The sequence below is a fragment of the Lithobates pipiens genome, unplaced genomic scaffold, assembly GCF_037356315.1.
Source record: "Lithobates pipiens isolate NorthernLeopardFrog02 unplaced genomic scaffold, aLitPip1_a1.2 Scaffold_30, whole genome shotgun sequence".
Lineage (NCBI taxonomy): Eukaryota > Metazoa > Chordata > Amphibia > Anura > Ranidae > Lithobates > Lithobates pipiens.
Window position 1 is genome coordinate 6,514,361 of NW_027507791.1, and position 23,268 is coordinate 6,537,628.

The 23,268-nt window shown below is 44.4% G+C and overlaps 1 protein-coding gene across 2 annotated transcripts in view; it reads right to left on the reverse strand.

Annotated features, from left to right (window-relative positions):
• Positions 1–389: 389 nt before the first annotated feature.
• TSHR (thyroid stimulating hormone receptor) overlaps positions 390–23,268 on the reverse strand; it is a 172,659-nt gene continuing 149,780 nt past the window's right edge. For both annotated transcript variants that reach the window (XM_077463574.1, XM_077463575.1), the window contains exons 9-11: positions 8,595–8,672; positions 6,760–6,948; positions 390–2,209 (exon numbers count right to left, since the gene is read on the reverse strand). In XM_077463574.1, the coding sequence (XP_077319700.1) occupies positions 811–2,209; positions 6,760–6,948; positions 8,595–8,672 (1,666 nt within the window). In that variant the 3' untranslated portion in view covers positions 390–810. The remainder of the gene's footprint in view (positions 2,210–6,759; positions 6,949–8,594; positions 8,673–23,268) is intronic.

The following is a 23,268-nucleotide window of genomic DNA, read 5'->3' on the forward strand; positions in this document are numbered from 1 at the left end:
GGCAGTTGAAACAAGTTTAAATCGATATATATTTTTTCTTGTCAAATCTGAAACCATGGTTAAGCTATAATGTTGATGTCCTGATTTAATGCCACCCCTCTGTAACCTCCATTTCCAAGAACCTTCTATAGATCACCCTGTTCCTGAGAGCAGACCATTCCACCACCTGATACAAATTTGTGCTCGGGAGATGCAAGACTGCAATATAACCTCAGTGAGGTGTTTGGAAAAGAGGGTGTTAGGACTTTAGTTTTCTTACGGAAAAATACATTTGCGCAGCTGAAATTTTATATGGATAATCATTATAGGCAGGATGCTGTCCAATCAAGGTAGCCTTTCATGATATGATGATGTCTGAGATGGGAAAAATAACGTTCTGAAGACAGTAAAACAAATGGAAAAGGTTTATTTTTAGTAAGACGGTTTCTGTGAAGCTATAATGAATATTTACAGAAAGTATCGTGTCCTCAATTTCCACCTCTCAGCATAATTTGAGGCTATAACACTTAGTTTTTATGCATTGGGTATCTGATGATTGGACCCTTGTTGATTCATTCTCAAAAACTGTCGTAAAGCCCACTAAAGCAGTCCAAAGCACAAAACCAAACAGTGTATTCCCAAAAAAGTATATTACCGTAAATGCCCCTAAACAGAACACCTTACAACCCATCATCTTATCATATGTCCATTTGTACTCAAACCTATTTCTCTGATAATGCCTAGTCCTCACATGGAACGTCTCATCTTGAAACCCTAAACCAGTACTCAAAATTAGTACTGGGTACTGCAACTGTTTTTTTTTTTTGCGGTTTACAGCACGGTCTGGCAGCTGCCTTCGAGTAGGGCCGTCTGAGTTCCTGGTAAAGACTGCTCTTTCTTAAGGAAGTCAGGAACATTGGCCAGAGTCTGTCCGGTACTGCCACTGCTTTTTTGACCATAAGAGCCACTGCTGTTTTTTGCCGACACAGTCTGTCCACGATATACTTGGGCTTGGTGTTCACAGATGCCAAACTTGCTGAGAAGGATGAAGACATCTCTTCGGAAGGCCTTGGTAAAGATGGCATACAGGAAAGGGTTGGCACAGGAGTTAAGAGGGTAGAAAAGTACCAGAAGTATCTTAGAGTTGGATACCGTGATGAGGGGCTTGTTCATTATGGCAGACAAAGCATAGAAGGAAATTGGCGCCATGCAGAGGAAGTCTGTGAAGATGAGAACCGCCATACGCTTTGCAATTTTGGTGTCTTTGTCTCCAGATTTGTAGTGGGGGTTTCGTACGGTGATATAGATCTTGATGTAGCAAGCAAAGATTATAATGAACGCTATGATGTTGAGCATTAAAACAAAGATGATGTAGGCTTGGGACAACACTGTTTCTGTGTCCATCGGTAAGCAGATACTGACCTTCACATAGCTGCTAATCCCAACCAACGGCAGAAAAGCCAGAAAAAAGCAGAATGCCCACCCACCCAACATGATGAATGATGCGTGCCTGAGGCGAATCTTGCGATCCAGGCGCATGGCAAATGTTATTGCATACCAGCGTTCTAAAGTTATCACCGTCAGGGTGTAGACTGAGAGCTCGCTAGCAAAAACAGTAAAGAACCCTGCTGTGTTACAGCCTGCTCCTGTCTGCCAGTTAATGGCGTAGTTGTAGTATTCGGAGCGGGTGTGTAGGTCCTCTGAGGCTATGAGGAGAAGGTAGATGCCCATGACTAAGTCAGCAAAAGCCAAGTTACACATAAGAAAGCGGGGCACGGTCAGTTTGTAATGGCTTGTGACCAGAATGAAGAGGACAAACGCATTGCCCAAAATGGCCAAGAGATTGACAAACCACACTATTATCCGCAAGAAGTTGTATCCCATGATGTCCTCACATGGGTTGAACTCATCAGGTTCCGGAGTACACACCAACTTCTCGCTGCCTCCACAGATAATATACTCATAATGATTCTCGAAAGCCTGTGTATAATGCTCCTGGACATTCTTTATCTCCTTCCCAAAGCCCACCTCTTCTTCTCCCTGGTCCTCATAGAAGACAGAGAAGTGCCTGCTGCTGTAAAGGTCTGTGAATTTGTTATTCTCAGTCTGGTCAGAATCTCCATCCATGTAGTCTTGGAAGTATGGACCGATGCCTGTGTAGGCCCTCAAAGAACGCTTCTTGTGGGTGTTCTGCACAAATGTCCGGTTGCATAGAAAAGCCTCCAGATCACTGCAGGTGGGAACCAAGTACAAAAGTAAATTATTCAGCTACTGAGAAATGTGTGAACATCAAAACATTTTATCTAGCAGAGGTACAACTTTATCTAGATGAGTGTTCCCAAACTGCAACATCAGCCAGTCTTTTGTGTTGTTTGTTGTATCTGGCATGTTCCTTTGTTTCCCCTCTTGTTTTAGAACTAGTTAGTATAATCCCAGTTAGACCCTCCCCACATTTATCATGTTCCCTCATTTATTTTCAGTTCATTGTAGAGACAGGGTTTAGGAAAGTCATTGTCTTCTTATACTTCAAAAGACTAGAAAAGCATCATCTGTATTGCAGTTATCTGAAGTAAAATGACATTGGATTCAGCATCTGTGTCTTTTTGAGGTGTTACGTTGCCTGGGGATGGTGCCAAGTTAGCAAGTGGCCATACCACACAGACGGGTCTAAGGAGGTCAGCAAGTGGCCATAACATACAGACGGAGTCTAAGGAGGTCAGCAAGTGAGTGGCCATATCAAACAGACTGAGTATAAGGAGGTCAGCGAGTGGCCATACCACACAGACTGGGTCTAAGGAGATCAGCAAATTGCCATACCACACAGACTGGGTCTAAGGAGGTCAACAAGTGGTCATACCACACAAATTGGGTCTAAGGAGGTCAGCAAGTGGCAATACCACACAGACTGGTTTGAAAGAGATCAGAAAGTTGCCATACCACACAGACTGGGTCTAAGGTGGTATAGCATTGCATGTACAGCATCTTACAAATGTGAAAATATTTTATTATATCTTTTCTTTTGACAACACTGAATGAATTACACTTTGCTACAATGTAAAGTAGTGAGTGTACAGCTTGTATAACAGTGTAAATTTGTTGTCCCCTCAAAATAACTCAACACACAGCCATTAATGTCTAAACCGCTGTCCACAAAAGTGAGTACACCCCTAAGTGAAAATGTCCACATTGGGTCCAATTAGCCATTTTCCCTCCCTGGTGTCCTGTGAAACGTTAGTGTTACAAAGTCTCAGGTGTGAATGGGGAGCAGGTGTGTTAAATTTGGTGTTATCGCTCTCACTCTCTCATACTGGTCACTGGAAGTTCAACATGGCATCTCATGGCAAAGAACTAATAATAAGAAGATTACCAAGACCCTAAAACTGAGCTGTAGCACGGTGGCCAAGACCATACAGCGGTTTAACAAGACAGGTTCCACTCAGAACAGGCCTCACCATGGTCGACCAAAGAATTGAGTGAGTGTACATGCTCAGCGTCATATCCACTGATTGTTTTTGGGAAATAGACGTATTAGTGCTGCCAGCACTGCTGCAGAGGTTGAAGGGGTGGGAGGTCAGCCTGTCAGTGCTCAGACCATACGACGCACACTGCATCAAATTGGTCTGCATGGCTATTGTACCAGAAGGAAGCCTCTTCTAAAGATGATGCACAAGAAAGCCCACAGTTTGCTGAAGACAAGCATACTAAGGACATAGATATAGATTACTTGTCCTGTGGTCTGATGAGGTCAAGATAAACTTATTTGGTTTAGATGGTGTCAAGCCTGTGTGGAGGCAGCCAGGTGAGGAGTACAAAGACAAGTGTGTCTTTACAGTCAAGCATGGAGGTGGGAGTGTCATGGTCTAGGGCTGCATCAGTGCTGCTGGCACTGGTGAGCTACAGTTCATTGAGGGAACCATGAATGCCGACATGTACTGTGACAAATTGAAGCAGAGCATGATCCCCTCCCTTCAAAGACTGGGTCGCAGGGCAGTATTCCAATATAACGACTCCAAACACACCTCCAAGATGACCACTGGCTTGCTAAAGAAGATGGGGGGTAAAGGTGATGGATTGGCCAAGTATGTCTCCAGACCTCCAAACCCTATTGAGCATCTGTGGGGCATCCTCAAATGGAAGGTGGAGGAGCACAAGGTCTCTAACATCCACCAGCTCTGTGATGTCGTCATGGAGGAGGGAAAGAGGACTCCAGTGGCAACCTGTGAAGCTCTGGTGAACTCCATGCCCAAGAGGGTTAAGACAGTGCTGGAAAATAATGGTGTCCACGCAAAATATTGACACTTTGGGTCCAATTTGGACATTTTCACTTAGCAATGTACTCACTTTTGTTGCCAGGGGTTTAGACATTAATGACAGTGTGTTGAGGGGACATAACATTTATACTGTTATACAAGCTGTATACGCACTACTTTATATTGTAGCAAAGTGTCATTTATTCAGTGTTGTCACATGAAAAGATAGAATAAAATATTTACAAAAATGTGAGGGGTGTACTCACTTTTGTGAGAGACTTTATATAGGCATTTGAAACAGAACATCCACAGGATGGTTACCCGTATTATTTTGTATAGTTATGGAAACTGTTGAATGTTCGCAGGCAATACAAGTAATCTCTACAGACAGATTTAGTTAAAAGTGAATTCATTTCCAAAATGAATTAGTTAATGTCATATCTTTTCCACAGAACTATTGTATAGCTATCCAACCCTACAACCTCCATCTAATGTCCAAGGCCTCCAAGTCCCAGCAAGATCAAATGTGCCTGGTGATGTCTACCACCTTATCTCCAGAATCATCTCAAGCACTGTTTACCAAAGTGTAGGACCTGAAACACTGCAGCTACACTATTGATAAGGATGTGTGTGTGTAGGACTGCCGGGTGACAGATTTTATCCACTTTATATGTGGAGCAGGAACTAGAGCTGGATTTGTCTGCTCATATGGACTTTGGGCCATTTTGTATAGGTCATTGTACTTAGTAGACAGAGACTCTCACAGAAGGCATGTGGCTGGGAAGCTGGGATACAGAGTAGGTGAGGAACCTTTGGGGAGGGGTGGTAAGTGGTTAAGAGGGAATCTGAATATGTGCACCTATCTATGGTGAAGACTGTGACATCCTGTATAGTTAAATCTGTGTTGAAATTAATAGCAACAGGGGCTGTATATGCTAAAACTTAATAGTACAGTTGGTACATGGCCTGGAAACGGCTACATTTAGGGACACACATCTGGCCGAAACTACCCTGCATTCTTGGTCATATACATACAGTTATGTTTAGATGAGCCTTTCTCAATCTTTTTACCCCAGAGGAACCCCTAAAATAATTTTCCAGTCTTGAGGAATCCCTGCTTATATCAATTGATCAGGAGTCAATGGCCCCTTATATTGGTGATCAGTGAGACGCATGTGTCTTACAATTGTGGTCATTAGGAAGAATGCTCCTTACATTGGCAGTCAATTGGAAGGATGTAACTTGTACAGTTGTGTCCAGAATGCCACCCTTACTGACAAAAAAAAATTATGGTATCTTGCTGATGGCTCTGGCAAGTGACGTTTTTCCCGGAACTGTTCACCATTCTTCCTCTAGTGTGCTCCAGATCTGAGTTCTGACCTGCTCCAGTGAACTCTGCAGTCCTAGTTCCTTCTCATAGCACGGTTTCCGTTTATGCTGCTGCCACTAATAACTCTCCTGTGCTCAACCACTTCTGCAAGGACAGGGTGAGACATGGGGGTTAATGAGTGGTTGAACAACAGCTGGCCCTTTGTTTCTGCTCTCTGTGGGACCCCACATGACTTGCATGCACCACCAAATTTAGGTCAATGGGCAACAGCTTAAGGAACCCCTAGCTTCCTCTGGGGGGAACCTTAGAGTTCCACAGAACCGTGGTTGAGAATAGCTACAATCTAAGATCATCATTTAATTCACCACAGTATTAATTCAAGCCCATAGCCCATAGGCTACACCTGCCTCTTTACAAGATTTTATCCAGTCTGCACTTAGGATCAGTGATGTAGCCTCAATGTGCACAGATTGAGGATTATTGTTGCAAGAGGCTTCTTATGGTTTCCACTTCATCACCCCCCCCCCCCCAACCTACACCCAGACTCTCTGTAAAACTGGGACACTGATGGGACCCACCCTGATGTAAGGGGGACAATGATGGGGACCCTGATGTAAAGAGGTGCTCTAATTGAGACCCTGCTGGAGGGTGGACTCTAATGAGGATCCAGATGTAAGGGAGGACTTTAATTAAGGGGACACTAGGGTAAGGACTCTGATGGAAATTATAATGCAAAGGGGAATCTTATGGAGACCCTGATATGAAAATGAATTTAATGAGGACCTTGCTGTAAGATGGGGACTCTGGTGGAGATTTTCTTTCGATCTGTATATAAATTATACAGTGTGGGCCTCATACCGATAAGTCTTGAGACCCCTGCATTATATACATACAGTAAATTTAAGTACATGATGCTTTCTGTAGTTTCCTGCACTGCTGAAATTGTAGTACTGGTAGTCAGTCAGGCTTTTTGGAATCGTACGGTATTCTCGGTCTAACACTGGAAGCTTCCTGACAAGAGGAGAGAGCAGAATGAGCAGAGCCACGACCTCGGTAATGTGGGAATGTTCCTTTGGTAGGCTGGGGACAAGTCGGTAATCAGTAAACTGTTAACTGCAAGGCAGGTAAAATGTCTCTGGTAATGGGTATAAACATATGAAGAGTCATGTTAGCTTGCTGGGTTATCTGGTGGTCACTCGCCTCTTCTTCTTGGTCCAGTTGGTGAAGGCACAGCAGTGGCTGGGGTAAAACAGGTCAGCTATCTCCAGGTGGACAAAGGTGTTCAGTGGAGGGAGTTTTTTCAGGTACCAGGTATTTGTGGCCAATAGATGTCGTAGGTTCTCTAGACCTTTGGAGGGGAGCGAGGAGACTGCTGTCCTTGAGATGTCCCTAAGCAATATAAAATTTAAGATGTGTGATGCAATGTTCAGCATATACAGTTAATATTATAATTTAGTCATATAATTTGCAGTTCAACAAAACCATTGCTGTAATTGCATGAAACGTTTTAGCTACCTTTGGGCTTTAACTTGTTTGCCTCTTACTTAAAGTCTATTTATAACAACATGTCTACTTAAAGTGGTTGTAAACCCTTACAACCAACTTTGACCTACAGGCAAGCCTAGATTAAGGCTTACCTGTAGGTCCAAGAAATATCTCCTAAACCTACACAGTTTAGGAGATATTTACCCGAAGACAACCACCGCTGTCTATGGCGCATGCGCCGTACACAGCGGCGCGCAGGCACACTGGGCAGGCCGCAGATCGCGGCGATATGCAGCTCGTGTTGGCTCCCGTGCACATGCGCGGGAGTGACGTCATCGTGGCTCCGGCGAATCACAGCGCCGGAGCAGAGAGACCCAGAAGTCGCTCCGGGATACATGGCAGCGGCGAAGAGGAAGACGGAGGACCGCTGTGGGGGCTTTGTTCTCAGGTAAGTTATTCATAATGAGCTAGTATGCTATGCATACTAGCTCATTATGCCTTTGCCTTACAGGGTGTGTTTTTTATTTTTTTATTTTATTTTTTTGCCTTTACTTCCTCTTTAAAGCGGTAGTAAACAACAACAACAAAAAATAATTGAAATCTTCTTCCTGCAAGGGAAAATCATAATGTGCTAGTTAGTAGTGCTAGTTAGTATGCATTGCATACTAGCACAATATGAAAGACTTACCTTGAAACTAAGCCCTCCAGCGGCACACTGTCACTGTTGACTGGGCTTCCATCTTCACCTGGTCTTCCTTCTGGGTCCAAGGGCTCTGGCCACTTGAATAGCTGAGCTGCAATGACATCACTCCTGTGCATGTGCGTGGGGAGTCTCCGCTGTTTTCCTCTGACACCCGCCTGCCATTTGATCTGCTCAAGACAGGTGTATGGCGATACATCTGCCATCTGTCTTGGTGGATCACGTCGGATGAGATCAGATGAAAACGGACATGCTGTCCTTTTTCGTCCGCTCTCCCCAAAGAAATCAGCGGGGTTCTGACAGGTCCCTCCCTGCTCAGTGAGCATATCTGCCTTGTGTTGAAGGGGCCTTATTCTTAAAGCAAAATTCCAGTCATCTGTTTGTTTATTAAAAGTCAGCAGCTAGAAAAAGTGTAGCTGCTGACCTTTAATAAACAGCCACTCACCTGTCCCACGGTCCAGCGGTGTACTCACCCCCAGTCGTGTTCTCCCCGTGTCCTCCCTCAGCGGCACCAGCATCTGTACTATGGGCACCCAGCTGTGACAACTTGTAGCTTCACAGCCGGCTGCCCGCTGCGCATGCGCGTATGGGTGCTGTGGTCTGTGACTGGCCCTGAAATTTTCTAGGATCTGTCGTAAATTAACCCCAATATGTCTTTTATAAGGCAGGAAGAGAGACATGGAGAAAGGGCAAAGAAGGGTTATACAGATTGAAGTGGGCAGAGCAATGATCAAGACAGAAAGATAAAAGATGAAGTGACTGTTTATTGTGATAAATAGAATCAATCATTTGTGAGTATGACAGTAGCTCAAAAGCTGAGAAATTTAATTTACAGAATTCCTTTACTTACAGCGTTGTAGGGCCGCTCAGAACACCCGTTAAGACCTCTTCGTGAAGTCCTCCCAACTGTTGATTATTGTGCAAGTCCCTAAAGGTGGTGAGAAGAAAAACCTATTACTTCTTGGAGCTGAAGGCTTGTTGTGGTTAACGGCCTGGCTCTGTCAGCGGGACATGGTCCAGGCTGGGTGTTACCCCTGGCTGCAGCTTCTCTGAACTTGTTCAAACACATGGAAGCATGTAGTAGCTATATAGCATCTCATTCTAGCCATAGACCAGGCTCAGGTCATGTGTTTGGTCATCAGATGTAACCTCACATGATGGTCACCATTGCAACCTGGTGTGACATTCTAACCCAACAGACAACATAACAAAATCTACCTGGCATGGAAGGGGTTACCCGACTCATAGCCCAGAACTGCTGCAGCGTGGGAGGAAACACAAAGAAACCCCAGAACCCTGGCAAGTGGGGGCCTCGATCCTTTCCTACATTTTTAACAAGCCACCTACACCCTTTCGGCTTCCTGGCTTTGACTCTCCAAGAGTCTGCAAAATTCCAAATGTTCTCCGGCTAAATAAACAAAACATTTCAGAGCTTTCATCCGTCTCATTTTTTGGAGAATGGATCCCGATAGGGACTGTTTGAGGCAACTGACATCCCGGCTGTCTGGAGAGGGAAAATACTTATTAGCTGAAGTCAGATTTTGTTATTTTAGACAAGTGGCGGCAATGATGTGGAAGAAAACCAGCAGGACAGGTATGAATAAAGTGGGGTACACACTATAAGAAAATCAATTTTCTCGATGTTTCACAGCAAATCGGAACCGATGAAAGAAAATTCTTATAAAAATTCTCATGAATGTTCTCGTACGAAAAAGGCTTTTTTTGTTTATTGTTTCTGATCATGGGCCGTCTTTCCTTTCTGATTTTTCTTGTATGAAAATCGTACAAAAACGGTACACATTAAATGAAAATCGTTCGCTTTGTTACAGTATGAGAACAAAATGTTCATACGAAAATTCGGAATCAGCTGTCGAAAGTTGTGTACACACTATACGAAATTCGTAGGAAAATTCTTTGGATGAAAATGTTCGGCCGATTTTCTTATAGTGTGTACGAGGCTTTAGTGTCTGCATGAATGCAGATCAAAGGGAGTCATAGTAGGGATGAGCAAAACTGAGAGATTTCCCCCGATTTCAGCTTTCCCATTATTTAAATTGAAAATAGGAAAGGCAAAATAAAGGTCGTATTTAAGGCTTTAAAGTCGAATTCCAGGCAACCATAGCTCCCAACTGTCCCCAATTTAGAGGGACTGACCCTGCTTTGGAACCCTCTGTCCCTCCTTCCTCCTCATTTGTCCCTCCATTTTGGTCTGATCTATATAGTTGTATATAAAATACACTTTTTTGCTTTCAAAAAGTGTTTCTCAGTGCTAAATCTTTCATCCAATTTCTAAATTGCTGCATTTGTAGATTTCAAAAGCCATTTGGCTTTAACAAATTTTTTTTTTATATATAATTCGCCTTTAAGTTGGCGTGGCAGGGTGTGTGTCCTTTGCCTACATATTTTTGCTAATAGATGTCCCTCTTTCCTGTCTCAAAAAGTTGGGAGGTGTGCAAACCCAATATTAGCTCCCAACTGTCCCGGATTTCAAGAGACTGTCCCTGATTTGGAGCAATGTTTCTCTGTCACTCATTCCTCCTCATTTGTCCCTCATTTTGGTCTGATCTATATAGTTGTATATGAAATGCAATTTTTATCTATCAAAAAGTGTTTCCCAGCGCTAAACCTTTCATCTGATTTCTAAATTGCTGCATTTGTAAATTCCAAAAGCCAATATAAAGGAATAGTAGTGATAAAAAAAGCACTCGTGGGTTTAACCAATCTTGTTTTTTTGTACAATTCTCCTTTTAAGGGGGCGTGACATGTGGGTGTGTCCTATGTCTTGAATGGGGTTTATCTGAGACACTATGCCTGGAGCGGCACTACTACTTCTTCCTATGCCTGCATACTTTTGCTGATAGGTGTCCCTCATTGTTATTTCAAAAAGTTGGGAGGTGTGCTATACCCCCCTTCCTAACACCTATGCTAACTAACCTGTGTAAGGAAGATCTGCATACTTACCTGTTTTCAGACTACTCTGGTCTGGTCATGTGACTCGGTTCCTCAGTATCAGCTAGTGTGGCTGCAGGGGAGAGGAGGGAGCACCGACAACACATGGGCCCTTGAAGCTTATGTGTGATGTCACCGCTCCCAGGCATTACCAATTGTTTTGGGAGCCCTTTTCTCTATTCCACTGCCAGCGGTGCCTGACACGTGGGAGATCACATGACCAGACAGGCGGCGGCCTCTCATTCCCCGGGTCTCCATGTCGGTGGTGGCTTCCGTTTCCTCCCTCCTTGGCGGCAAATTGCGAGTCTTCTGTTTTTGGACAATCAGAAAACGGGTCTCACACCTACTTCAGATTGGCCGAATTGAGGATCAGTGTTACAATAGTGAATTTTCATTTACTGTTGTAACACTTGGGTGGGCTCATGGCACAATGCTATGCACCACAATCCACCCTATTTTGAAGCTTCTTAGAGCCTATGGCTCTAATCAGATGTTTCTAAAAAACACCACCCCCCACCGCTGTGATTCAGGCGCCCGGCATCCTAAAAGGGGGCAGACGCCTATATAGGGGGTGGTCGCGGCGGCCATGGACAGATTTATGCTATGCATGAATCTATCCATTATTCATATAGGGGGTAGAGAAGATAGGGGTGATGGCACCCGTGTGTCCCTAATGGATGAGCCGCCACTGTCAGGCAGTTATTGCGTTTGGTTGCCAGAGGTTACAGAGTATCATTACCACTCACTGACTGGCTGCTAGAGGTTACAGCACACATTACGACTCACTGATTATTTGCAAGTGGTAACAGCACATGACTTCTTGTTGATTGGCTGCTAGAGATTACTGTACATCAATACTGCTCACTGATTGGTTGCTAGAGGTTACTGGACATCCTTACCACTCACTAATTAGTCGCTAGAGGTTACTGCACATTATTAATGCTCACTCATTGGTTGCTAAAGTTTGCAGCACATCATCTCCTCACTGGCTGCACACCATGGACTGGGGAGGTGAGGGGACCCATCAATAGACAGAAAACTCCTAGGGATCCTAGGTCTTCTTGAAACAGTGGCAATTCTGGGGAGGGAGGTGTGATCATTGGCAGTGGTGGAGGGATGGGATTAGTTAGGAGGCAGTACACTGTGGCAAATTCTAAATCATGTAGAGCAAAGCTGGAAATCTTTGGCAAGTATACACAGGCAGTCTCTGAGTTACGAGCATCCGAGTTGCGAACAACTCCTACTTACTAACAGTGGCAGCGTGACGTCACTGCTGGCAGCTTGTAATCCACGCTGGTCCTGGAAATCGCTGAGTAGCCATCTTGAAGAACGGGACACATCCCACACTGCAGTACTACATGTACTGCATGCCCCACATACAGGACTGCATGCCCAGAAGAGCCCAGAACACCCAACATTGGCTGGAGTTACACTTAAAAAAGGTACTGTTCCAACTTACAAATAAATTTGACTTAAGAACCAACCTACAGTCCCTAGCTTGTTCATAACTCGGGGGCTGCCTGTAGTTGGGTATTCTACACTGACCGCCAATGTAATGGGGAATTTACAATGACTACCAATGTGAGTGGGGATTTACACTGACCACCAATATAAGGGGGAATTTGCATTGGCCACCATGTAACAGGGGATTTTACATAATCCACGAATATAAAGAAGGATTTTTACACTGACACCAATGTAATAGGAGCATTTACGCCACCACCAGTGTAAGGGGGAATATACAGTGACCTCCATGTAAGGGGGAATTTACACTGGCAACCATTATCGAGGAGATTTGTACTGACCACCAATGTAAGGTGACACTTTTACACCGACCACCAATGTTAGGGGGATTCACACTGATGAGCAATGTAAAGGGGGATTTACCCTGACCACCAGTGTAAAGGCAATTCTGCACTTACCACCAATGTAAAGGGAAATGTACACTGATCACTGATGTAATGGAGAATTTATACTGACAACCAATGTAATGGGTGATTTTACACCAATAACCAATACAGGGGGAGTTCTACACTGGCCTCCCACGTAAGGGGAGATTTGAACTAATTGGAAATTTACACTGACCATCAATTTAAAGGGGGTTTCTACATGGGCCACCAATGTAAGGGAGGATTTAAAACTGACCATAAATGCAAGTTAAGATTTTTTCACCGACTACCAATATAAAGAGGGATTTACACTGACCACTAATGTAATCAGAGTATTCACAGTAATCACCAATGTAATAAGTTTTACACTGACCACCATAGTAAATGAGACATTTAGCCTGTGTTCATGTTTGTGTGTGTCGGGAACGCATGTAAAATCGTTTTCCTGGCACCACAGTAACGTAACGCCCTTTAGCAGTTTCACAGCAGTGCCATCAATAACACCCTCACTTGTCTGCTATGTGCGTTTTTATGTGCACCAAAATTTACGGTGCTATGGCACCATGTGATTTTGAAAAAGGGTTAGGGAATTTTTTCCACATTACTAGCCCATAGAGCAGCCCACTGAAATGAATAGGCTGCACTATACGTGACCTACACCTTTATCCACCCTCTCAGCCCACCTTTGCATCCTAAAACATACTAACCTCTGCACTCCAAACCCCCCCCCCCCCCCTTAACTCAACCTTCCTCCTCTGCTCATCTTTGCACTCGCCTTCCGTACCTCTATACATCCCCTACTTGCTCACCTGTGCACCCCAAACTAATTCCTTAACCATTTAAGGACCACCCTACGTACATTTACTGCAGCCCTCAAGCACAAAATCACATACCTGTATGTGATTCCTTCTTCCGGGTCTAGGGAGTGCGTGCGATGTTCTGCTAGTAAGAAAGACAGAGATCTTGTGTTTCTGCTAAGCAGGAACACGGATCTCTGTCTTCCTTCAGTTAAGCTACCCCCACACAGTTAGAAAACACTCCCAGGGAACATATTTGACCCTTTGATCGCCCCTGCTGTTAACCCCTTCCCTGCCAGTGTCATTTATACAGTGACAATGCATTATTTTTTAGCATTGATCGCTATATTGGTGTCACTGGTTCCCAAAAAGTGTCACTTAGTTTCAGATTTGTCCTCAGCAATGTCGCAGACCGACTAAAAATCGCTGATTGCCACCATTACTAGTAAAAAAGAAATTAAAAGTCCATAAATCTTTCCCATAGTTTGTAGACGCTATACCTTTTGCGCAAACCAATCAATATACAGCAGAATACATATTGGCCTAAATTGATGAAGAAATTAGATTTTTTTTTTCTTTACATTTTTCATTGGATATGTTTTATAGCAGAAAGTAAAAAATATTTTTTTTTTCAAAATTGTTGGTCTTTTTTTGTTTTTAGTGCAAAAAAATAAAAACCACAGAAGTGATCAAATACCATCAAAAGAATTTTTCATTTGTAGGAAAAAAGGATATACATTTTTTTTTTGTGTACAGTGTCGCACAACCGCACAATTGTCAGTTAAAGCAATGTAGCGCCATATCTCAAAATATGGCAGGAATGGGATCAGATTCGCCATCGACCTTTCAGAGCTGAAGTGGTTAATGAGCAGAGTTGCAGGCAAGCTTTTCAAACATGCCCCTTTCCATTGGGCAGTATTCAGTAGAAGTGATGGTGGATATGACCTTAGGGAGACATGATATACATGTGAATGCAGCCTCTATTTACGTATCAATGATGCCGATTTGTGAATATTTGCATATTAATGCAGATGCTATTTACATATCAATGCAGGTTATTTACATGTAAACACAGGGTCTGTAGGTGAGTCACCTGTACACGGCGATAGGGCAAAGCTGGGCAGCATTAGTAACAGAAATTCACACTGAAATATCGGGACACATTGTCCGGCCCTGCCTGCCATACTGCAAAAATGGTCGAAGAATGGGTTGAGGAACAAAACAATGAGTTTGAGGTGTTGACTTGGCATTAAATTCTCCAGATCCCAATCCAATCGAGCATAGATGGGATACACTGGAAAAGCAAGTCAAATCCATGGAGGCCCCGCCTGGCAGTTTGCAAGACTTATGCCGCGTACACACGTATCAGACTATCCGCCGGACTGTCTGCTAGACTTTCCGAACTAGCTACCTGCCCACACACTGTACTTTTGCGGCGGACTAGGTACGGCGGACTAAGTCCGCCGTACTTTTGAAATGAATGGACTCGCCCACACACGCAGAGGAAAGTCTGCTTATTTTGAGCGCGTCTCCAGGTAGCCGAGACCAGCGAAGGAGGCGTCGCTGGCCCCGTCACCTCGTATGGACTTAAAGGGGAATCCCTACGCTGAAAAAAAATGGCGTGGGGTCCCCCCCTAAGTCCATATCAGTCCCTTATCCGAGCACGCTACCCGGCCAGCCAGGAAAGGGGGTGGGGACGAGCGAGCGCTTCCCCCCCCCGAGCCGCATCAGGCTGCATGCCCTCAACATGGGGGGGTGCCACCCCAAAGCACCTTGTCCCCATGTTGATGAGGACAAGGGCCTCTTCCCGACAACCCTGGTCGTTGGTTATCGGGTGTGTGGGCGGCGGGCTTATCGGAATCCGTGAGCCCCCTTTAATATCCAGAAGAGAAGAACAGAAGAACAGAAGACGGTGACAGCGGCAGCGGTGACAGAAGACCGGGCCACCGCTTGTAAAAGAGCTAGAAGAAGGCGCGGTGGCCCGGAAAGAAGAACCGAAGAGGGGGACAAGACCCTTGAAGTCGGAAGAAGAGGGCGGCGGCGAAGACGAAAGCCGGGCTCCTCCCCTATTAAAAGCTCGGGCTGCATTTAGTTTTTGCAGTTTGGGGTGTCTGGTGACCCGACTGACCAAGGTGGGGGGGGGGGGATTGGCCGTGGGTGGATTGTTTGTCGACCCCCCCAAAAATATACCACCAGCCACCACTGTATACTGTATATAATTCTGGTGCGCTGTGTGTAGCTACACAGAAAAAAAATGTACACCACAGGAACCATTTCAGAGGCTCTCAAGGTTGAAGCATCATATTCATTCTTTTCAATGTATAAAAGCATTTTTCAAAGGGTAGGGAAGAACGAGGTTCCTATGATGCTGACATTCGAAGTGCCACCATGTGTACTGTGATGATGCCTGAGCTTAGCTATACATACATGCAAGGGATTATGTGCCCCAGTTATGGATTTTCCTATAGTAAATAGTGAAGGGCACAGAGCATAAAGCTGGGACATTATTATACTCGGATATACGGGAAATTGCAGGTAATGAGGATAATAAAAGGATCTTTATCTCAGGAATACAGAGAGCTCCACATGGAAGGGTCAGCTCTCCTGGGCTCTGTTGGAAGGGCGGAGGTCCTGCGTCTTACAAGGGTATCCAATGACATTTCATATTCCTGCCGAGCTCAGTGGGGCGCTTCGCTTTTCTCTAGGCAGCACATCACACAAAATCTGGGGAGGATGGAAAGAGGATCTGGCTGTGTTCTAATAGGAGGAGGCCTGGCAGAGAGACGCTGCATAAAATGCTGCTCGCAGCACTTAGAAGGGACATGCTGAGACCTGTAGTTCACAACTGCTTGTGACCTGTTGCTGCTCACTGAGTTCAATGCTAAAGCAGCAATAAGATGATCTGTGCTGGGACTTGTGGTTCCGCCAGTTTAAGATGCAGGGGCCAATTATATAGAACCTAACAATGGCTTCTGATTGGCTTGTGTTCTTTGCACCGTTAATGACTGCATGTGCTGCAGAGTGTGATCTATTTATGGGTGGGGGGGGATACAAATTTCCTTTTTTGTTTCTACACCTTTCGCCTATGTATAAAAGTCAGAGGCTACATTCACACCTGAGCGTAGCAATTTACTGGTGTTTTTATTTGAGAATTTTTGATTTTTTTAAAAGAGTATTACAAGCGTTTTACAGCTTCGGGTGTTTTTTTTTTAGCAAATAGAAAGCACTGGGAGAAGAAAGGAAGAGGAAATTAGGGCTGGAGAGCTGCTGTTTGAGCAGAAAGCACGCTTGTAAAACACTTGTAAAAAGCTCAAATCAGGCTATTCTATTTAAAGTGATACTAAAGTCTCTCTTTTTATTCTTCAATAACAAACATGTTATACTTACCTGCTCTGTGTAGTGGTTTTGCACAGAGCATCCCGGATCCTCCTCTTCTCCGGTCCATCGACAGCCCTCTTGGCCCCTCCCTCCTATTGAGTGCCCCCACAGCAAGCAGCTTGCAATTTGGACATCCGAGCCGCGACTTGGTGTCCATTTGGACCCCGCCCCCTCTCTCTCCTGATTGGCTAACTGACGTTGATTGACAGCAGCAGGAGACAATGGTGCTGCTTCTGTTTCTCAGCCAATCAGGAAGGAGAGTCCCGGACGGCCGAGGAACTCGTGGACATCGCTGGATAGTGTTAGAGGGGCTGTGGGGGGCTGATGCACGCTGAAGGTTTATCTTAATGCATAAAATACACCTTCTGCCTTTACAACCACTTGAAGTCTATGGGGCCAAAAATGCCTGCAATCTGCCAAAATGAAAGCTCGTGTACTTTTTTGAGCAACAAGCGTTTTGCTTCAGGCAACAGAATGCTCAGATGTGAACAGGGGCTATTGAAATGAATGGAATTTGGCTTATTGAGCATTTTAGAGCTAAAAGCTTCAAGCAGAAAAAATCACTCAGGTGTGAACGAGGCCTCAATAAATACATTCCTGACACAATATACAGCAACAGTATACCTTTTCAGAAGAACCCCCCCCCCCTAATATTCAATATGTTTTTATTGATTTTCTGTGAAAGGTTGACAGAATCGTGTGTAAAAAATATAGCAAGATATTCTGTATATATACAGTGCCTTGAAAAAGTATTCATACCCCTTGAAATTGTCCACATTTTGTCATGTTACAACCAAAAAGGTAAATGTATTTTATTGGGATTTTATGTGATAGACCAACACAAAGTGGCACATAATTGTGAAGTGGAAGGAAAATGATAAATGGTTTTCATAATTTTTAACAAATAAATATTTGAAAAGTGTGGTGTGCATTTGTATTCAGCCCCCTTTACTCTGGTACCCCATAACTAAAATCTAGTGGAACCAATTGCCTTCAGAAGTCAGAAATTAGTAAACTGAGTCCACCTGTGTGTAATTTAATCTCTGTATAAATACAGCTGTTCTGTGAAGCCTTCATAGGTTTGTTAGAGAATCTTAGTGAACAAACAGGCGAAGAAACACACCAAACAGGTTAGGGATAAAGTTGTGGAGAAGTTTAAAGCAGGGTTAGGTTATAAAAAAAATCCCAAGCTTTGAACATCTCACGGAGCTCTGTTCAATCCATCATCCGAAAGTATGTCCACCTAAACTGACAGGCCAGGCAAGGAGAACATCAGAGAAGCAGCCAAGAGGCCCATGGTAACTCTGGAGGAGCTACAAAGATCCACAGCTCAGGTGGGAGAATCTGTTTACAGGACAACTATTAGTTGTGCACTCCACAGATCTGGCCTTTATGGAAGAGTGACAAGAAGAAAGCCATCGTTGAAAGAAAGTCATAAGAAGTCATAATTATTCCCTTCCCATGAGCCTATAACCAGACAAATTGACCAGTATTTTAATACACATGGCCAATGCGAGGATGTCCCACAGAGGTGGGAGGCCTTTAAAGCAGGCACATTTATAACTGAAATTACTGCTGTCAAATGTAAATCTTCCCTTCTCAATGAACAGGTGGAGAGCCAGGTACGGCAGCTGGAATTATCATAGGTACTGGACCCTTCTGATTCCACAAGGGAGGCATGGATCGGCACAGGACTTTCTTGACCATTTTGAGATTGGAAACGTTTCTTTACTGTCTCTCATACATGCAATATTATTACCTACAGTTAGCCATAGAGTTAAAGCTTAGGATAAGATGGCAGAATGGGTGCTCTCACCCACCCCCCGTTTTTCATCTACTTTAGACTGTGTCCGAAACAAAGGGCTTTATCTTCCAAAGTTACAACATGCTCATGACGGAATACCTGAAGGCTCACCCTACTAGGGCGATGTCTCAATGGGAGGAGAATGTGGGCGCATTAACGGGTTATCCATGGGAGGAGGCCTTTCAGTCAATCAATATGTGTTCTCTCAATGTATCTCAGAAGGTATCACGTCCGTACAGTCTACTTAAAGTACACTATACCACAGTGAAACTTAATCGGATGGGAAGACTACCTGACTCGCTATGTAGTAAATGCAGGCGAATGTCAGAGGATCTTATCCATCTTTTTTGACAATGCCCAAATTAAAAAGTGCAGCGCTGGGTAATAAACTAATAATGCAAGTGATTATTAATAAAAAACGTGATTATAAAAAGGAGTATTCTAAATAATTAAGTGATCAAAAAAAAATCATAATAGTCCATATGTGTTAATATGATCAATCCATGAGCAACAAACACGTATATCAAACGCAAAAACAGTTCATGGGTGAAATAATCCAACAAAGAAGTGTTCACAAACGAAATCCAAATAATATGTTGCCACCACTAGTGCAGCCCGTCACCTAGGAATAAGCAAAAGAGGCTTACCAAAAAGCCAGCGACCACCCTTGTTCAGGGGGGTCACATAAGGCTTAGTAGAATAGCAGGTTTGCTGTTAAAGTACCACGACTGTCCTCAAGATAACCGGCCAACGTCTGTGGAAAGTGGTTTCAAAGGCGCTTCTGTCAGGAGACGATTACTGTGCATCAATGGACGTTTCCTTTCACCAGTGGGATGTGGTCATCCAATGGATTTCCGCAAAAAGTTATGAGGAGAAAAAAAAAAGACTCCAATAGTGCAGAGATACCTTTGACTAATTTATTCAAAAAAGGTACCAACAGGTTCACAATGCAAAAAAACGTTCCTTGCAAGGATAAAGAGATAAAAAGGCTCTGCTAATCTCCAAAAAAGCGATTCGTACACTTGCACTGCATGTATGCACAACGTCCCTACGGCCGTTTCGGCGCAGCTAACATCATCAGGTGACGATCATATGTTTTTTTTGATCACTTAATTATTTAGAATACTCCTTTGTATAATCACGGTTTTTATTCATAATCACTTGCATTATTAGTTTATTACCCAGCGCTAGGGGTGCAACGGATCAAAAAACTCACGAATCGGATCGTTCCTCTGATCAGTCACGGATCGGATCATTTTTCGGATCAGCAAATGATAATTGAATTAGCAAAAATCTGTGAAAATTCCACCAACATATAGTCCCCACTGTAATATCCACAATCCAGGGTTAAGAGGTTCTGGAGAAAACCTGAAGGTGAATATGGGGGAGATGACAAGAGAGCTATAGAGCAGGAGATCTTGGGACAGAAACTGGAGTAGCCTTTTCTAAAGGGGGGGAGAGGTTCTGGAGAAGTCTTTGAGGTGAGCAAGGGAGCTAGAGAGCAGGAAGTCTTTGGGCAGAAATTGGAGTAGGGTGTTTAAAAGGATGGGAGAAACTCTGGAGAAGTCCCAGAGGTGAACATAGGAGGAGGTAATGAGGGAGCTAGAAAGCAGGGAGTCTTGGGACAGGCATTGGGGTAGGGAGTTTAAGAGGATGGGAGAAGCACTGGAGAAGTCCTTTGAGGCAAGCCAGGGAGGAGATGACAAGGGAGCTAGAAAGCATGTAGCCTTGAAAGGATTCAAGAGGATGGTTTGTTTGAGATAATGTTGGTGATGTAGCTGGGGACAGAGTTGTGGATGGCTTTGTATGTTGTTGTTATTATTTTAAACTTTATTTATTGGGCAGTGGACATAGACTGGTTCTATGTAATATTGGTGTGAGGTCTCCCCGTGTATGGCTACCTTTGCTACTGTGTTTTGGTCTTGAATTCTGAGAGCTATTGTTCCAATGTATTAATACTTCATCTGTCCGCTCTACCAGAACGTGTCCTGGTTTTCTAAGGGTGGCATTCTAACTTGCTCTCCTCCCTACCTCGCCCCATCTGAACTTCACTCACCGGGTTTCCATCCTACAACATCAGCAGCTGTTTTGTTTGGTGGACCTGAGGTCAAAGCAGGTATTAAGCTGTTGATATTGTACACCGAGACACGAGAAGCAGCTTTTATCCGGATAATCTCTCCATCAACCACTCGTGCACACACAGAGATTAGCGAGAATACGAGCGGCGGCCCAGCTGAGCGGACTTCTGTACACACAGCGCTTTTAGCAGCAATTATGTCGGGACAAAATAACAGTTGTGTTTTTACGCAGCGTACAAGGTGCGGGTTTCTGTTTCTGTAATTACACAGCCTGGTTTTCACACTCAGCTTGTTTTGACACGTTAGTACATAACATCTGTAGAGAGGAGCTGGAACAGATCGCCTGGCAGCGAAGCGTAACACAGCTGCCAAATGGTCTACATTCCGCAGGCTGGCTGGTGATGCCATGAATGCCAACCCTGGAATTCCAGCCAAAACATCGGAGAAACCCAACGCAGGTGGTCCATGCGACAACAAGCGAATGACATTCCTAAAAAACTATCCTTCCATAGATGGAAACACTGTTCTCTGCTGGGAAAAGTCAAATGTGTAAAACATGTGGTGACAATGAACTAGGAAATCAGAAGAATCTACGGTCTACAGGAGAAACATATCTGTATTGTGCAAAAGAAAAATGGCAGAATAATTCCAGTCAACTGGAAAATGATTACCTCAAATCTTTTACAGGTTCACCATATCTGTTACAATCTGACCATACAATTGTTGTACAACCAACTTAAAGTGATTGTAAAGGTAAAATAAAATAAAAGAAATAACAAACATAACATACTTACTTCCACTGTACAGCTCATTTTGCAGAGTGGCCCCGAACCTGCTCTTCTGGAGTCTCCCGGCGGCTCTCGCGGCTCCTCCCCACATCTGATAAGCCCCTCAGAGAAGTGCTTCCCTGAGGGGGTTACCTTGAGGGCTCACTCCCGAGTCCAGGATTTGGCGTCCATAGAGGCCGAATGCAGTACTCAGCCCCGCCCCCAGCGCTCAAATCATTGGATTTGATTGACAGGAGCAGGAGCCAATGGCTGCGCTGCTATCAATCTATCCAATCAAGAGCCGAGAACAGAGAGACAGCGCCGCACTGTTTCCTGGGAGCTAAGTGTCAGGCTTTCTAAGAGTCAGTGCGGAACGCTGCCGCAAATTCTTGAGAGATCGTGGTTTGGTTGCCATCACAACAGGGCGGGAACTTCTGTTGTGATGGCAACCTGGAAGTTTACCGTAAACACTGAGCATACGCAGGAACTAGCGGTGAATGCTGGGATATCAGCATTCACCACATCCAGGAAATCAATGCTTGTGGGCCCACAAGCAAGATGGAATGTGCCATCATCAGTTTTTATAACTTCTTAGATACAAAAACGGACAGCTACTGATACCAAAACAGTAAGTATTATTTTGTAATTAGTAAAGTGTCTGAATTACTTGTGCAGCGGGTGACATTTGGGATCAAATGTCACACGCATTGTGAACTTAGTTTTTGACCTCAGGACAATAAAGGTTCTGAGGGTTAATTATTGTAGGTAGGCCTAACACCAGTCTGGCCAGGCTGTGTTTAGTGTTGAACGGTGAGGTGCACATGACAGGCTAGAACCAAGTCTGGTTGGACGGCCCTCTCGGAGCCAATCGGCGGAAGTACCAGGGCCTGCTGAGGAGTCTGGGAGGGGGTACTTAAACAGGTGTGGGTCACATGTTCAGGGTTCTGGATTTGTTCGTGAGACCTGTGTGGTCTGTTCTGGTTCCAGGACCGGGGTAGCCCTGTGAGGATTCCTGGTCACGGGGTGTTTGACATCCCGCAACATGTTCCTGTCAGTGGCCCCTGATAGACCTGCCTGGTCTGGGGTAGGGATCCGTCTGTTCCCGAGTCTCGGAACTGGCTGGTCCGAGGTGCAGTGTTTCAAAGTGTCCGGGTGTGCTCTTGGCTTGGAGGGACACCACAGCTCGTGGAAGTGACTGGGGGAGGACTCTCCGGAGGAGGGCCGGCAAGTGGCATCCTGAAAAGTACCTGGCTACTGAGTTGGGAAGGACATTGACGAATTCACAATTTTCCAGTACCAGAAAGGAAGCGGGAAACGTTCCAGGTACGGATGGAAAAAGGTTCCTGTATACTCTCAGTTGATTGTTCAAGTTTTTAGTCAACATGCTGACTGCCTTGATCTCTGGCTAGAGATCTGTTCAGCCTTGAAGTACTCAGCTGCAAGTGGTTACTCTCTGGATGGAAATAGAGACTTTGCTAAACCTGCAGTTGAAGGTGACCTGAGTTCTTCACCCATGCCCTCTGTTCCCTAAGAGATTGTGTTTGTGAAAGTTCTACTGCAAAATAAACCTTTTTTGGAAGGACTTTATCTGTGTCAGTGTACAAGTCATTGGGTATCAACCCTGGGAACCCCTAGACGTGGAGGAGGAGGCCAGGAGAAGGTAACCGGTAAGCCCAATAAGTCAAGGCCGCACAGCAAAGGTTATGGCCGCTACACAAAAAAAAAAAAAAAATGAATGGCGGACCTCCGCTTTAAAGTGAAAAAACAACCCCTTTAAAACAGTATTAAGCCCCAAACCAAAAATGTATTATATTGCACCTTAGCAATCATTAGCTGTGGTAGTTGCATGTCTTTTCTTTTTT